The 17,167-nt window shown below is 35.1% G+C and overlaps 1 protein-coding gene across 1 annotated transcript; it reads right to left on the reverse strand.

Moving 5' to 3' along the window:
- Positions 1-7,051: 7,051 nt before the first annotated feature.
- LOC110696156 lies at positions 7,052-7,462 on the reverse strand. The gene has a single exon (XM_021873444.1). It carries the CDS (start codon positions 7,460-7,462, stop codon positions 7,052-7,054), a length of 411 nt encoding a protein of 136 aa, XP_021729136.1.
- Between the last annotated feature and the right edge of the window lie 9,705 nt (positions 7,463-17,167).

The following is a 17,167-nucleotide window of genomic DNA, read 5'->3' on the forward strand; positions in this document are numbered from 1 at the left end:
AGACCTTGGCCCTCAAGAACAGAAGGCCTGCGATTATTTTGACGCCGTTAGGGCTAATATCGGTGGGAAAACTCGTGTTGTTCCGAAAGTGTGGTTGCCAAATGTAAAGTACATTTTGAACAACGCACCACTATCTTATATCGGTTTATGTCGGACTGATGCTTATGGTACTAACCTTATAAATTATTGTTATCCTTTACTTTGTTAGTACTTTCGCATCAATATGATACTTTTGTTATCGTATTATTATATAGATATACTTTTTAACAGCTTATACTTATTAACAATCTTTGACATGTAGGCCCACAGAAATTGGACAAGGTAGCCCTCGGTCTATCACCTGACGGCAAGAGAGTGGTGTCCCGTTGTCCCCCATCTCCAAGACCGACATTAGAGACTTTCACTTCTTTTTGCTCACGTGCCCCTATACGTAATCCTAAGAGAAGAGCAGAAGAGATGGCTGATGAGAATGTGAGAAGAAATCGGCGTCTGACCTCATTGGCTAATAGACGTGGTGGTAGTGTTGCTGCCGTTTCAACAAGAATAGAAGATGAACCAGCATCAAAGCGGTCAAAGACCGACACTGAAAATGCCGATAAAGTGTTTGAAGATCTTACTGTATCTCCTGTTCCTCAACAGGTAATAAACTTAGTATAGAAAAATCTATTAATGATAACGGCTAAAAAAATTTTATCATACCATTGTTATTATTTTTATTATTTTTTAATGATTTGCTTTCTATTAGGAAACTGTTCCCATTTCTGCTGAACCTCAACAGGTTGGCCCTGTTAATTCCGATACAAGTATTCCCGGTATTACTTATCGGGGTGGCCATTGGATTGAACACGTTGAAGGAAATATTCCAGATGAGGTTCTGGATAGGGTGAAGGCTCCAGAGGGTCGTTCTCGTGATTAATGGCGGCCTAGAATGGACGTTTTTCGTAATGAATCCATTTTTACTGACGATCCTTTACAGGGTGGAAATTTGGGATATCGACTTCTTCGAAATGTCTCAACTCCAGTTGATAGGCCGTCTGGACTTATTGACCCCGTTGCTGCCCAGCATATGCATGATCTTATAAGGGTATGTAGTTATTGTTTTATTGTATTTTTATTTTATATTATTATTTATTTTATTATATATATATTTTTTTAACGTTAGTACACATGGCTTATATCTTTCATATTTTACGTGTCTGCAGGCGGTTGCTTTTGGAACAGAGTTGGTCGAAATGTATAGATTCTATCAGGATAAGTATCATCAGAACATATCCAACCAACAATCTCTGGAAACAGCTTTGCAGAATGCCGAGAAGGCTCTTGACGGCATTAAGCTGATAAAAGCGAAAGATGATGCTGAATTATTATCTCTGCGCGAGAAAGTTGATAAAATGAAAAATCTTGAAGAAGAGATAAAGGATCTGAAATCTCAACTTGAAGATAAGAACGCCGTTAAGAATCAACTTTCTATTGTGCAGAGTGATCTTTCTAATGCTAAGGCAACAATCAGCAATCTGGAAGGTAAGCTGCAAAAAATGGAAGCCGACAAAACCTGGAGTGCGTCAGAGAGCGGTTAGCCGTTATATGTCATCGGTAGAGTTTTTCAGTAAACTGCAGGATCGCTTTGATGGTGGGTGGACTGCTGCTCAAAGATGTGATACTCACGCTATCGGCTTAAAACAAGAAGACTGGGCAAAAATTGAAGCAGCATTTAATAATGATGCTCATAAGACACCTTCTGGATTCGAGCAACAACAGTTCTCATTGTAATTTCTGTTTTTGTTATGTACTTTTAGAAAACTTGTGTTTTTGACAATGCTGTTATATCGGCATATACCCTTTTGTGGTGATGTCTGTCGATCTTGTTTTAGCTTTGCCAAAACATCGTTTCTTCCATAACACTATGTCTGTATAACTTTAATATGTTTATGCTTGTGTAGTTCTTTTTAATGCTATAACTGCCTTGGTTTTAACTCTTATCGGTTTTAATCATTCAACTTAAAATCGTTTTATTTGGGTACGCAATTCGTACACCATATTTATAAGCATAATAATACCTCTGCTTATATTTCCTTTGTTGTAATATGAAAAATATAGCCCTTTACTAAGACTGCAATATCGGGTGCGGTATGGCCCCTTACTCTTCCCCCTTTTAGTGCAGACATCATTTTTATGATGTATATACTTACAGGTTTTTGTATACGGTAGTAGTTTATATTCTGTAACTCATTGGTCACTTGTGCAACTATGTAATAGTTTCGCAAGTACCCTTATCGGCGATCATGTTTTAGCTGCACTTCATGCCGGCGCATACTATATAATGATTTGGTCGGGATTTTATACTGAACCAACAACCTCGTGAATTAACGAATACAATTGATCAGGTTGCAAGTGCGTTGTCATCACGGAAGTGGTTTTCGGCTGTCCATCCCAGTTAACGATGGTCTGTTAAATGGAGGATGCCTTTGTACACAAGTTATAAAGTAGATCACTGCATCTGATTTTATTTATCATTACAAGCGTACATAATATTTTTACACTACAACTTTTATTTTACACATAGTACTTTTTAAGAACTGCGGTATTCCAGACATTCTTTAGCGGCTTTCCGTCTTCAGATTCCATATAGAATGATCCTTGCATTACCATGTCTCTTATCCGATATGGACCTTCCCAGGTAGCTGTTAACTTTCCATCTTCATTCCCCTTTCCTGTTGTCGATGTTCTTCTTAACACTAAATCTCCGATGACTAGTGGTCGGTGATTAACTCTCTTATTATAGGCCCTTGACATTCTGTTTTTGTATGCGACCGATTTAACTGCCGCTTTTTCCCTTACTTCTGGTAAAAAATCTAATTGTTGTCGCAATAGTAGATCATTTTTCTCTTCACAGTAATGTTGTATTCTGAATGCCGGCAGACCGACCTCGGCTGGTATAACGGCTTCTGTTCCAAAAACCAAGTGGAAAGGGGATTCTCCTGTTGCTTCTTTAACTGTTGTTCTATTTGCCCATAAAATCTCTGGAATTAAATCTGCCCATAATCCTTTAGCATCTTCAATCTTTTTCTTTATTGCCATTACTATTTGCTTAAAAGCTGCTTCTGCTTGGCCGTTTGATTGTGGATGGCAAACTGCTGCATATGCAAATTTGACTTTGTAAATTGTCAGCAAAGTTTTTACAGGCTTGCAATCAAACTGTGATCCATGGTCAAAAACCATTGCCCTCGGAAGGCCAAATCTTGTAAAGATATTCTTCCAAATGAACTTTCTGAAATCTGCTGCCGATATTGTGGTTACTGGTTCTGCTTCGATCCATTTGGTGAAGTAATCTATACCCACCAGTAGGAATTTTCGATCTCTAGTTGCTGACGGAAAGGGACCAACTATATCCATCCCCCATTGTGCAAACGAGACTGGATTCAATATCGGCGTTAAATCATTTGGCGGCCGGTTCAGAATAGGTGCGAACTTTTGACATTTTTCACACTTTTTAACATAAGAGGAAGCATCTTCATTCATTGCTGGCCGATAATACCCTCTTCTTCTTATTTCCCTTGAAAGAGCTCGTGCCCCTAGGTGATTTCCGCAAGTTCCTTCATGGATCTCTTCTATTAACCTTGCAGATTCTTCTGCCGTTATACACCTTTGTAATGGGAATGAGAACCCTATTTTATAAAGTTGGCCTTGGTATATTATAAACCATACGCTATCTTTTCTGATTTTTCGAGCTTCTTCTTTCTCTATCGGCAAAGCCCCTGTCAGCAAGTATGTTAGGATTTTGTCATACCATTGATCCCCTAGCTGAATACAATGAACGTCTTTTGCCGACTCGTCTATGCTTCAGAACCTCTACCATAACAGTTCTCTCCAAGTCGTTAAAACTTGAACTGGCTAGCCTTGCTAGAGCATCAGCCTGCGAATTTTGTGCTCTCGGCACCAATTGAACTTCAAAATACTGCAGTTGGGCTGTAAGCTCATTTATTTTTTGTAGATATTTTATCATCGCCAGTTCTCTTGCTTCATATTCCCCACGAAACTGACTGGAAACCAATTGCGAGTCAGTTTTAAGAACTAACCTTTTTGCATCTGCCGCTATAGAAAGCTGAATGCCTGCAATTGCTGCTTCATATTCAGCTTCATTATTTGTTGCTTTGAATTTGAACTTCAAGGCATACTAAAAAATTTCTCCATTCGGGGCTGTTATCACAATACCGGCTCCAGATCCTACCAAAGTTGCTGAACCATCTACTGATACCTGCCACGTCCCCAATTCTTCCTCCTCATCATTGTAAGAGGTTTCCACAACAAAATCCGATAAAGCCTGTGCTTTTATTGACATCTTGGGCTTGTAATACAGCTCATATTCTGACAACTCAACAACCCACTTCAATAACCTTCCCGAAGTATCCATTTTTTGCAGCGATTTTTCTAATGGATGATTCGTAAGGATTTCTATCGGATGTGCATCAAAATAAGGTCGTAATTTTCTAGCGGCAATAACGACAGCAAAGGCTATTTTTTCTATCACTGGATATCATCGCTCAACAGCATTAAGGACATGGCTGACAAAGTATATCGGCATTTGTTGTTTGGCTCTCTCAACTAGCAGGACTGAGGCCACTGTTTTTGGTGACGCCGATATGTATAATTGTAAGTATTCTCCCGGCTCCGGTCGTGCTACTGTCGGGAGAGACTTCAAATGGTTTCTTACCATCTCTAAAACATCAGCTTGATCTTTTCCCCATTCAAACAATTTGTTTTGTCACAGAACCACAAAAAACGGGAGTGCTTTATCTACTGATTTGCTAATGAAGCGCGTTAAGGTTGCCATTCTTCCTGTTAATCTCTGGATGTCTCGAATTGACTTAGGTTGCTTCATTTCAAGAAGAGCATTAACCTTATCAGGATTTGCATCAATGCCTCGTTCACTAACCATAAATCCTAAAAACTTTCCAGATCGAACTCCAAAAACACATTTTTCTGGATTGAGCTTCATCTGATATTGCCGCAAAGTTGCAAAAGTTTCTTTCAAATCCTCTATGTGATCTTTTTTCATCTTGCTTTTTACTATTGTATCATCTACATATACTTCCACATTACGGCCCTTCTGACTAGCAAAAATTTTATCAACCAGCTTTTGATATGTTGCACCAGCGTTCTTTAGCCCAAACGGCATTGCCTAGTAGCAGTATACCCCTGCATCCGTTATGAAAGCTGTTTTAGGCCTATCAGCTTCATGAAGACTAACCTAATGATATCTGGAGAATGCATCTAAGAAGCTTAACATTTCATGGCCAGAAGTCGAATCTACCAATCTGTCTATCCGAGGCAACGGATAACAGTCCTTTGGGCAAGCTTTATTCAAATCTGTAAAGTCCACGCACATCCGCCATTTTCCAGTCAGCTTTCTAACCATTACGACATTTGCTAACCATTCTGGATAAGTACATGGTTCTATAAATCCTGCCGTTAACAGCTTGTTGACTTCTGCTTGAATGGCTTCGATTTTCTCTTTTGAGAAGTTGCGCTTTTTCTGCCTTACCGGTCTAAACTTTCGATCTACATTGAGCTTATGCTCCATCACCTCCGGGTGTATGCCAGGCATATCGCTTGCCGAGAAGGAAAACACATATGCATTCTCTCTCAATAAGCTGATCAGATTACACCTCATTTCAACATCCATATCGGCCCCAACCTTAACTGTCTGATTTGGGTTCCCCAGTCGGAGCTCCACCTGTACTATCTCACCTTCTGGTGACGGCCTCGGCGCAGTTTCCGGCCTAGAGTCAAAATTCTCCATTGATAAATCTCGTACTGTTGGCTCTCTTGCTCGTTTTGGGTTGCTTGGTACTTCTCCTTTCTGCCCTGGATTTTTCAGTGCCGTGACATAGCATGATTTTGCCATCACCTGTCCGCCATGTACCTTTTCTACAACCCCTCTATTCGACACATAAGCAATAGTTAGATGGTAAGTTGATACTACTACCTGTATGTCATGAATTATTGGCCTTCCCACAATTCCATTATACGCCGATGGTACATCCACTGCCAAAAATTCAGCCATCGCATCTCTTGTTGTTATATCATCTCCAAGCCTAATAGGGAGAACTATACTCCCTTCTGGCCTTACCGTCAAACCGTTAAACCTAATCACCGGATAAGATACCAGCGTTAAATATTGTCGGCCTATCATCAACTCATTAAAGGCTTGCATAAACAGAACATTTGCCGAACTTCCTCCATCAACTAGAACTTTTTTCACATCAGCTCCATTGATTGTTGTTATTAACAAGAGGGGATCATCATGAGGAAAAACTATTCCTTTTTCATCTTCCTTGGTAAAGGTTACATTTGGAATTTCAGACGGTTGTGGGCGATCAGCAACATCTAGTGCATTAACAATGTGCCGATGTTCCGATAGGTGCTTCCGTGCTCCACTTATCGTCCCTCCGTGAATTGGTCCACCGGTTATTACATCAACTCTTTTTTCAGTGGACGACGGTGGTTGCCCGCCTTCACCTTATCGGTTCACTGGCCCTTGTCTTTCTGGCCGAAACTCTATCTGCTGGCGCTCTGGTTGCCGATATTGCTGTTGCTGACTTTCCCCAGAGTGTAACCGATATTGAGTAAGATGCCCCCTTCTTATTAATTCCTCGATATTATCTTTCAACTGCACGCAGTCTTCAGTGTAATGCCCCACATCTCGGTGGAACATACAATACTTCTTGGTATCCCTTCCTTTCGCTTTCATCGGCATGGGCCTCACCCATTCTTCTCGGTTTTGATTTATAGAATATATTGCAGCCCTTGGTGCATTCAGAGGTGTATACGAATTATATCGCATTGGTGCCTTGGTTCCTCTGACCTCTTGACGACTTCCTCCCCTTGCTGCAGCTGGATTCCTTGGCCTTACAACTCCCGAAGACCCCCCTTCAGACATCGGGTGAATCCTATCGGTAGAACTAACTCGGCTGCTTGTTTTCATCAATTCCTCGCTCTTAATATAATCATGAGCTTTGTTAAAAGCTGCAGCTAATGTTGGCTGATTTTTTCAGGTTAAGTATCTTTTAAATTCTGAATCATTCAGACCGTTCATTAGTGCCATGACTGCTATCTCCTGCTGCAATCTTGGAATTGTATTGGCTTCATTATTAAACCTCCTTATATAATCCCTTAGAGATTCATCTGCCTTTTGAGTAACAGCCATTAACTCTCCAGAGGTTCTCTGCCGAACACTGTTGCTGACATACTGCCCCACGAACATTTCGGCTAATTGTTGGAAACTGTGGATTGCTCCATTTTCAAGGTTATTAAACCAATCGGCTGCTACTCCAACCAGAGTAGTGGGAAATACTTTACACCAAACGGCATCAGAATTGGTATATAAAATCATGTGACCCTCGGTTATCACCATAGGCCGATATTGTATGACAGACCGATATACTATTTGAATCCGGTCCATCAATAACTCTTGTTAATATCGGCATTTATGTATAAAGTATACATATCGGCATGTAAGTAGCTGACACGTGTCGTTCTCACGTTTGACACGTGGCAGAAATTATATTACCTGTTAAACTGCCACCTGGCACTTAATTAACCTATAAATAATCTGATTTTACCTCATAAATAAGGTAGCATTTTATTACACTCTTTCTCTCATTATTTTCTCTCTCTAAATCATCTTTTTCTACAAACACTTGCTGACTTAATCTTTGGAGCGGTTATCCCCGGATTCACCTCGGGGCTAGCTAATCTCTTCCCTGTGTGTAGGTTCTTATTTGGCCGATAGGAGCAGAACGGGTTATACACTCGAGCTTCGGATCTTGGATTTGGACTATCAGATTCCTGCAGAAACAAGGCTAGTGTCTTTTATAAGTATAGGTTATATTAGTAATAAGCATCTAATTGATGAATAATTAAAGGAAATAATAGCTTTATAATTAAAAAATTACGAATGTACGGTTAAACCACATGGGATTATGGGAGTACGAGGGGTATACGAACGTGCCCCTTGGAAATGTATATAGTGCTTGGTTGGAATGTTGTTTCCATGTCATTGCTCCCTCTTATCTTATCTCTCTATTTTCTCATTTTTTAAAGCTTCATATTAATATTTAAATACTTTTTTCTGTTATTCTTAATTAATTCCTAGGTTTTATGATGATAAATAATTGAAGAGGATAATATAAATTGAATTTTCTTCCCCATGCAAAAGTATTTTATTTTATAATGCATGATCTGCAATAATAATGAAGATAATTGGCATCTTTTGGGGGTGTCAATCAGTGTAGCAAAAAAACAGAAAGCTTAACTAATTAAGGTATAAATCCAGCAAAAACTTTAATTTGTTTACTGATTTTTTGTTGACGTTAATTGATGAATGAAGTTGTCACAGAACATTAGACCGTACCTTAATAGCTTATAGCTAGCTAGTAGTAAGATACATAGTATGCGATTTGTTTATACGAAGTATATTTTTCTAATCCTATATATGTAGTAGAATGTATTTCACTTGGATCGAGTAAGTTAAGATTTTGTAATTTTGATATACGGAGTATTACGTATAATATAATTATCACTTTCGATTCAAACACACGTCAAAAATAAAAAAGTAGATCAACTAATAACAATTTAGTATGAAGCAAAAAAATGGAAATAAAGGAAGTAATAATCAATAGAGTTTACGATGTTTCTTTAAATTTTTTTCAGAAAAAAAACGGTATCAAGTGTTATAATTTATAAGGACAGTACATAGTTGCATGAAAAAAATTAAACATAAAACCTAATTGATTATTAGATCGAAGCCCCTTTCCAACTGCCTAAAATAGCAAAAATATAACTCCATGCCAAAAAGTGTAGAATCTAAGCGGTGGTTTAGGCTGGATTATTTAGGTATTAGTGTATAATTGTACTCCGTATTTTTTTTTTAGTGGGATTAGTTTAGAGTACGAAAACAGTTAGAATTATGAATATCTGTCGGATATAATATAATAGTAATTAGTGAGTCTTGATTTCCAAGCAATCACATTAGGTCATATTAATATTAAAACTTGATATTATTTTGCATGTTGGTGAGGTTCGAACACAGCATCTCTGTATCGACCTTAAGTCAATAAGTTTGTTATTTACTTTGTATTATAGTTACACCATTCTATTCATGTAAAATCCTTCTAGCTATACATATATAGGGTTATGTTTTAATTGGGTGTGAAGCTGTTGAAAAAAACCTTATAATATATATATATAATCGATCGTACAATAATAATGTGACAAAATTTATGCACATAGCAAACTATTACTCGTACTCACGTATGAGTATATGAATTTTTTAAAGTCTCACCTTTAATGTGTGTCGTCCTATATGTATAATTGTATAAGGTGTTTCGTAATTAATTAAGAGGTTTTAGTGAGTACCCACTTATTAGCTTTTAATCTAGGCCATAAAGGCCTGCCTAACGCTATTCTTCTCTAGTTCTACTTTTGAAAATAAACATCAAAAGATCTGAAAACAAAAGTATAAGATTTAAAGGTAATGCAGGAAAATTATGATAAAGAGGTCCAACACAAGGTTAATTAAAGTGTTACCAACTTAGCTTTAAAATCATAATTTATATAAATCTGGTAAACTTCAACAAAGATGATTACTTGAGAATTATGGTAGATTAAAAAAGCAAAGAGCCTTAATGAGATAGAAAAAAATAATTATAATTAAGAATGTTCTTTAAACTTTAATTATATTTTTAGCTTTCATCTAAAGCAGCCCCTAGTCATTAGTCACAGTATTTAGTTGTGTTTTATCATAGCTTTCCTTTTTTGTTGTCTGTATTTTTTTGTGACATGATTCCTTAATTTAATGTTCATCAACCATTTTTATTATTTATTATAGGTAAAAATGTTCACCAATTAATCAATTAAGCATACCTCAACCAAACCATCATGGCGGCAGTCACGTGCTCTTCTTATGGATTCAATTAATTAAGATGAAATTATGAAATTAAATAGGAGTATTATTATAATTTCAACTTTTAATCATACACTCTAACCAGTATCTACCACAAACAAGTATATACGTACTTTGTAAGTATATTTATGTCCCCTAAGCTATTTAATCTGAGTTATCACAAATGATAATCTCAATTATACATATTATAATGGATCGGATGACATATATATCTTACGTTACTCTTGTTGCATGCATGCATGCATGCATGCATCAAAACAAGGAGAGACCACGGTAATGAAAGGTATAATACTTTCTTCTTCGTTTAAAGTCTCAAAATTGCTATATAATGTATAAGAAGTGGATTATAACACGGCTTTCAATCTATATAGAATCACCAGTTGTATGGGAAAGATACATTTATATAGTATATATGCATGTTTTATTCTGTATATAAATCTATATGCGCTAGCTCAATGTGTGATTATATAAGTAAAGAAGTGACATTGTTTGTACCATACACAAAGTATAATTTATTGTACATACAAAAGTAAAAAGGTTTCAACTAATTGCGACTACACTACTTCTTGATAATTAGTTATGAGTACGTATCTAAGTTGTTAAGATGAGAACTTCAATCAGTAGATAGCTACCAAAAGCTAAGCTGAGATTTCTTAGCCTAAAAGGCCATCAAATGATAATCATCAAGTATATATCCACCTTGAGTTACTATCATTGCATCGTGTACATAGCAAGTTACATCCACGTGGTATAAATCGTGACAATATAGCTACTTAATTACATTTAATTTAATTTATAAATTACCTTTAAAATCAACATTTACTGTTCTCAACCATTACTTTTATAGTTGTATTAAATTGTGACAATATATTAAATTGTAGGGTCTTAATTTTCCAACCAAAAAGAAAACAAATTAGACGTGTAATTAACCCTCAGTACTAGATGACCTAACTTTGACGTGAAATAAACACATTTTGACATGGTTAGCTTCAAATTCATGGATGTGGGCCAAGGATGTTTTGGTAAATTTGATTATTAGAAAGGCTTAAAATTACATTGAATATATAACTAACATTAGTAGTTAAGAGCCATCCTTCATTATTAAAAGGCTAATTTAACCTTAACATGCATGGTTAGATCATATATAGATTGTTATTAATCAGTAATTTAGTACGCTCCAAAGATATTAAAGTTGATTTTAGCTATAATTTTCTTAACTCCATCAAGCCAAGGTTGAATTTTGTTTAAGTTGATGTCATGAGAATAAAATGGGATTAAAGTGTCAAGTTAAGCATCATCATTATTCTTTGGGTAAAGTTATGGACCATCATATATATTAGATGTTGACATCTTATTGCTAATAACACGTAAATATATAAAAGCTAACTTGACATTTATTAAATTAATTTAATTATATCTAATTTTAACTATCTACAAACTTTCACATGATATAATGTGAAACCGTTAGAAGGTTAGGGACTCTTGACTCCACCCAAAAAAACATTGATCGAGCAAATAAACATCAATATATTATTACTAGTCAATCTAGTAGATAATCGTCTTTAATGTTCATTGTAATTAAATCATCATTTGAAACCACACCGTCTAGCTCAGCTAGTACATGTTCAATCTCTATTGATATTGTGCTATGATATACTTTTATATTGGTACGTAATTAAACGGGGAGAATATAAGCCCAAATTTGTACTAATTTTTTTTTTTAATATCGGAAGGGAAGCTATCCCTAACTCAAGTCTAAAGTTTGTGCTACCTTGTGACCTCTCGGGTGGAATATTTTTATATGGAGTAGTAATAATTAAAAGTCATATATAATTCAATGTTGTAATAATTGTCACTTTAATCGGTTGAAATCAATGCTTAACGGATTCTTGACAGGGTGATCCACATGTTTCTGTGTTGGATCATCTTCATGGATTTTTTAGTACGATTCGGATCTTCTTTCGTTCTACTACTACTATACTTTTACTCTGGCAACCAACTTTTTATCGTTTTATTATTTACATGATTTATATTATTCTTAGTTACGTGCGTGTAAATTATGAGAGAATATTTATAACATTGTAATAATTTAAACCCTATCATAATTATCTTTGAACTAATTAATTAACATTAATCAAACAATGCAAGTAGCGCCAAAAAGTTAAATCTGCCAACCCAAATTTGCCAATGCTTATATGTTGTTTTTCATGTGTTAGATGTGTATACATATTGATCGATGTCCGTTATATGATGCTCTCACATTCTCTATTTCTTTTTGTGAGGTGTAACTCGGCTTCAAAAACTTTTTAAATTATTCAAAAATAAGCCAATTTGAATTTGAGAAATAGAAAAATTAGACTTCTATGTTTATCAGTGCGAATAACGTAAGTTTAGTCTATTTTTCTTATACCTCTAAAATGATAAAAATAAACCTGCAAACGACAAAAATAATTAAAATTTTACGTTATTAAAGCTATAGAGATATATATAGCAAAAACATATATTCAATTCTTAGGCTATACAAAAGTTTATACATTATTGTACGACAAAAAAGTGATTACATACACCTTTGGTCATTGTTGACATTTTATGTACTGAATTTGGGCCTTAACTCCTTAAGTGAGCTTAGTATAAGTTGGAGACATGATAGTCCCACGAGGTACACTTTCTTAAGGTCCCCTTCACTTCACTATATACAAATTTATTTTTTAACCCAATTCAAAACTTTCATAAATTGCGTTCTTGTCGGCCATCATTTGGTGGGAGAAAATGTAAGCTTCCACCTATTTTATTTAATGTTAAAGCTTAAAATTAAGATAAAGAGGGAGCCAAGATAGAAGGTGGAAAATAAATCCACTATTATATTAATTTTTAGTTTTAAGTAATTATAATAAAGTAAAAGGTAATTAATTAACACAAACTTTCATATGTGTGGTTGGCCATATTATGTGACCAACCATTATGAAGATTACTTCATTAGTATTATAGGGGTTTCTCGATCAGTATTACAAGAATTACTTCGTTTGTGTTATAGGGATACTATTTAGTATGATAAAGGTTACTCGGTCAGTATTACAGAGAATACTGATCAGTGTTATGGGGATTAGTTTGTTGTTTTACAAGCGGCCACACCATGTGAACAGTGACACACTACCTCCGTTTCATCATATTACTATTATAATTTTTTTATTATTATTTATTGGGATCTCTTAGCTTGTTTCAATTTTGGTAAAGGTTACTATTTTTCTAACATCAAATTTAGATTTAATTGAATCATATAGAAGAGCAATTAAGTAGAACCACCATTTAGTTTTGTGTATCCCTTAATAAATAAATCAGATAAAAATAAAGATGTCAAAGTTTTATTTACAAAAGAATAAAAAATTGTTAATGGGGCCAACTATCAAAGTTTAAGACATTAAGTACTTTAGAGAAAAAGCCATGTATACTTTAATGATGCGGTTGTCGGCCATGATATATCATCTATGAAAAAAAGCCCCTTGTTTTTCAATTACAAAATTGTTGTTTGTCCATCTAATCTAATCACTCAAAGTGTGGAAAACTATAATAAACATATAGGGGTCATTAGCTTAAAAGTGACCCATTTAGATTATATTTCAATCCATATATTGATACCTCAATCAAGGTGCTATGAATCTACAAATCAACTCCATTATTAACATTTTTCAAAGAAATAAAAGCACACTATTGATTACAAGGAATATATCAAATTAAAGGATAAACTCAACCTCTTAATAATATTTAAAGATTAAAACTGGTTTTATATTTTATTACGCGTTTCTCTCACAGGATTAAAAACCCTTTAAACTTGAAGTGAACATGAGTTTCTTCATACCTGACGCTAAATGTTACTTTACTTTTAAGAGGAACGTTGTGGATGAGATTTGAATCATCCATGATTATAATCAATGAAATTAAACTCGACTAAAATAAATATTATTACTTGTTGATCACATTGAATAAACAATCAAGCTTCCAAACAATAATGTATACTATTGTTTTGATTAACTTGTTACATAGTCTAACTAATCCTCAACTTTCAACTAATACAATTAGTGAGGTTTATTAGTAAATGATTAGTTGAGAATACATGAATTAAAGGGTTAGATGACTCTTTGCATGGACATAAAAGGGTTATAACCCTAATAAGTTAGGCTCCCCAAATGAATATAAGGTCAAGTCACCTTCCCAAATAGCAAAGGTAAGAGTCCTATATCCTTTCTGTTGTAAAGGCACTGGATCACAAAGATAAAATTAAAGTAGCTTTGTCCTTTCATAAGCCACACGCGTGACTAAGTGGGCTTACTCACGAGCCCACAAATTTAATTCTCCTAGAATGAGTGTACGTAAGACTACAATTATTTTCGAATTATAAAGTAAATTTAACATAGGATAATAGACTTTTTGACTAATGTTGGCTAAATTAATGATTTACTTTGATAGTTTGATTAAATGATACAACATACGAGCACCAACTCTAATTCAATTTGAGTCGATTCATCCTAAAACATTTCTCCATGGTATCTGAGTCTAAAAACAAAATCATAGCAAAGCTTTTTTTTCCTTCTTTCATCCATTATAATCTCAAATAGGTCACGTGTGATATTGTTAAGTATATCTAGAGCTGTCAAAAGCTAACCCGACTCGAAATACCGACCCTAACCCGATCCTAACCCTAACCCGTCTGAACCCGTAAAAAATGGTGATCCAAACCCGACCTAACCCGACCTGAAACCAACCCTAGACCCGAGTTGACCTAAGTATTTGAGACCCGAACCCGACCATAACCCGACCTAGAGAGGACTCGACCCGAATGTGACCCGTAAATTATTGACCTGAATCAAACCCGACTCGAACCCGAGAATGACCCAAACCCGATTTAACCCGTCAAAACCCGAATTCAACCCGGCTCGAGGTCAACCCGACCCGTTCCTAACCCGACTCGAATTTAAACCCGACATGTTACAAACCCGACCCGAAATCAACCCGACTTGTTATTGATCTGACCCAAATTCAACCCGACTTGTTATTGCCCCGACCCGAATTTAAACTCGACCTATTACTAACCCGAATTTAAACTCGACCTATTACTAACCCGAATTTAAACGTATTTGAGGCTATATGAGGTGAGTGAGGTGTCGGTGATAGTGATTTTGTCTAATTAAGTCAGCCAAATGTTTTTTTTTTCTAAATTTAAATTATCTTCAAATTAAAATTCCATATAACTACTTATAATCCTTTTATTGATCCTTTTTTTGAAATTTTAGTATTCACTTGTTTATTTTAATATTTTTAAAAATGTTTTAAATTATACAATTTGATTTGGAGCTTTAAAAAAAAAAAAAAAATTATTGACTTGAACCGAACTCAATTCGAACCCGAGAATGACCCGACTTAATTATAACCCGCAAATTATTGACTTGAATTGAACCCGACTCGAACCCGATAATGACCCGACCTGATTATAACCTGCAAATAATTGACTTGAACCGAACCCGACTCGAACCCGAACAGGACCCTAACTTGTTTAAACCCGCAAAAACCCGAATGTAACCCGACCTATTTTTCACCCGACCCGAATGTAACCCAACCTTTTATTGACCCGACCCAAACCCGATAAGATGTATGACCCGACTCAAGTATGACCCAACCCGAACCCGACCCGCATAAGTCCCGACATTAACCCGTACTGACCCGACCCGAGATGACCTGACCCACACTAACCCGACTCAAACCCGACCCATTTACCCGAATTGACAGCTCTAAGTATATCTCATAGTAATATAGTATTGTTTAATTTTAATGTATTGTATCAATCAAATTTGAATAATTTTCTATAATGTGTCCTTTTGAATATGTGTATTGGAAACCAGTCGGGATAAAAAAATACTTATTAATGAAAAACATAGTCTAATATTAAATGCCATTATAGCTGTATTGCTTGTATATCACTGAAATTAGTGCTGGAAGGAGTATTTTTTTAATTCATATGATTGATTTGTTCAGGATGACTTGTTTTGGTTTATGCGGAGATTCCTCAAAAATTTCGGCAAGTTAAAAGAAAGTACACCACCTTTTATATTAGAAAATAGAAAATGATTTTTGAATATGAATAATAAATTTAATTAAGGAGGGGATTTAGGAATGCCATTCAAGTATTTATCAGCCGTCAATTCATATTAAATTATGTCTAGGATGCAAATTAGTCAACCTAACCATACCGTTGATTTTGGGGTTTGGAATTAATTTTTTGTAAAAATGGTTATAACTTATATAAGGAGTATAAGACAACATGCTCAATAGTGTGATTATTTCTTTAATTAGCTCACATGTTTAAGAATTAAGACTATGTCATCATCTGTTTTACAAATTTGTTGGGTTTACATAGTTCATTTGTTACCCACAAAATTTTCCAAATTATAAAAAACGTCTTTTCTTCGTGTGTAATGGTAATTTTCTGTAAATTAAAACCCGTAATAATAATATTGCACACTTGTGATTGGTATCTTTCAAAGGAAGAACATAAATAAAGTTGATATCTCTATGAAGTGGCCATAAGCCATTTTGTGGCATTCCAATTTGGGGAATCCAATTCTTATTAAACTATAGCATCATGCTTCAAAACATACCACTTTTAGTTACACCATTCTTATAGTGGATTTTCATGCAAAAAATAATTCTATAGTGCACAGAAATCAACTACTCGTATTAGTTGGATGCAATCGTACAAAAATAGCACAAAGTTAAGATGGTGCACTACAATCTATATAATATTTTATCAAATTATATTATCCTCGAACAAGATTATGAGGTGCAAATCTTATTACTAGACCAAGCTTTGATTGGTAATAATTTATCGACAATGTTGATTGAAAGAGGAACTACTCCGTATAGTGTATGTGGGTCACAATTGCTTTATACCTTTTCAGTGCTCTTTTTATTTATTTTCCCCTTCCATTTTATTTGTAGGTTTTGATAATAATTACAGAGAAACGAAGTGGCTTCAAGTACTCATTTCAATTTGAGAATTCAAGTATGTGTATCATTGCAAACATGCAAAGGATATTTCCCATTATCCTTAAAAGCAAGTGTCACCTTTAGTTTAGTATAATTGTCATATATATTATCCCAAGTACACATATGATATTGACGTTGCAATTATTTTTACTTGAGTTGTAAATT

Source organism: Chenopodium quinoa, unplaced genomic scaffold (genome assembly GCF_001683475.1).
Source record: "Chenopodium quinoa cultivar QQ74 unplaced genomic scaffold, ASM168347v1, whole genome shotgun sequence".
Classification (NCBI taxonomy): domain Eukaryota; kingdom Viridiplantae; phylum Streptophyta; class Magnoliopsida; order Caryophyllales; family Amaranthaceae; genus Chenopodium; species Chenopodium quinoa.

Coding starts and splice junctions, on each gene's coding strand:
- LOC110696156 (XM_021873444.1), bottom strand. CDS start 7,462: ATGGACCGGATTCAAATAGTATATCGGTCTGTCATACAATATCGGCCT.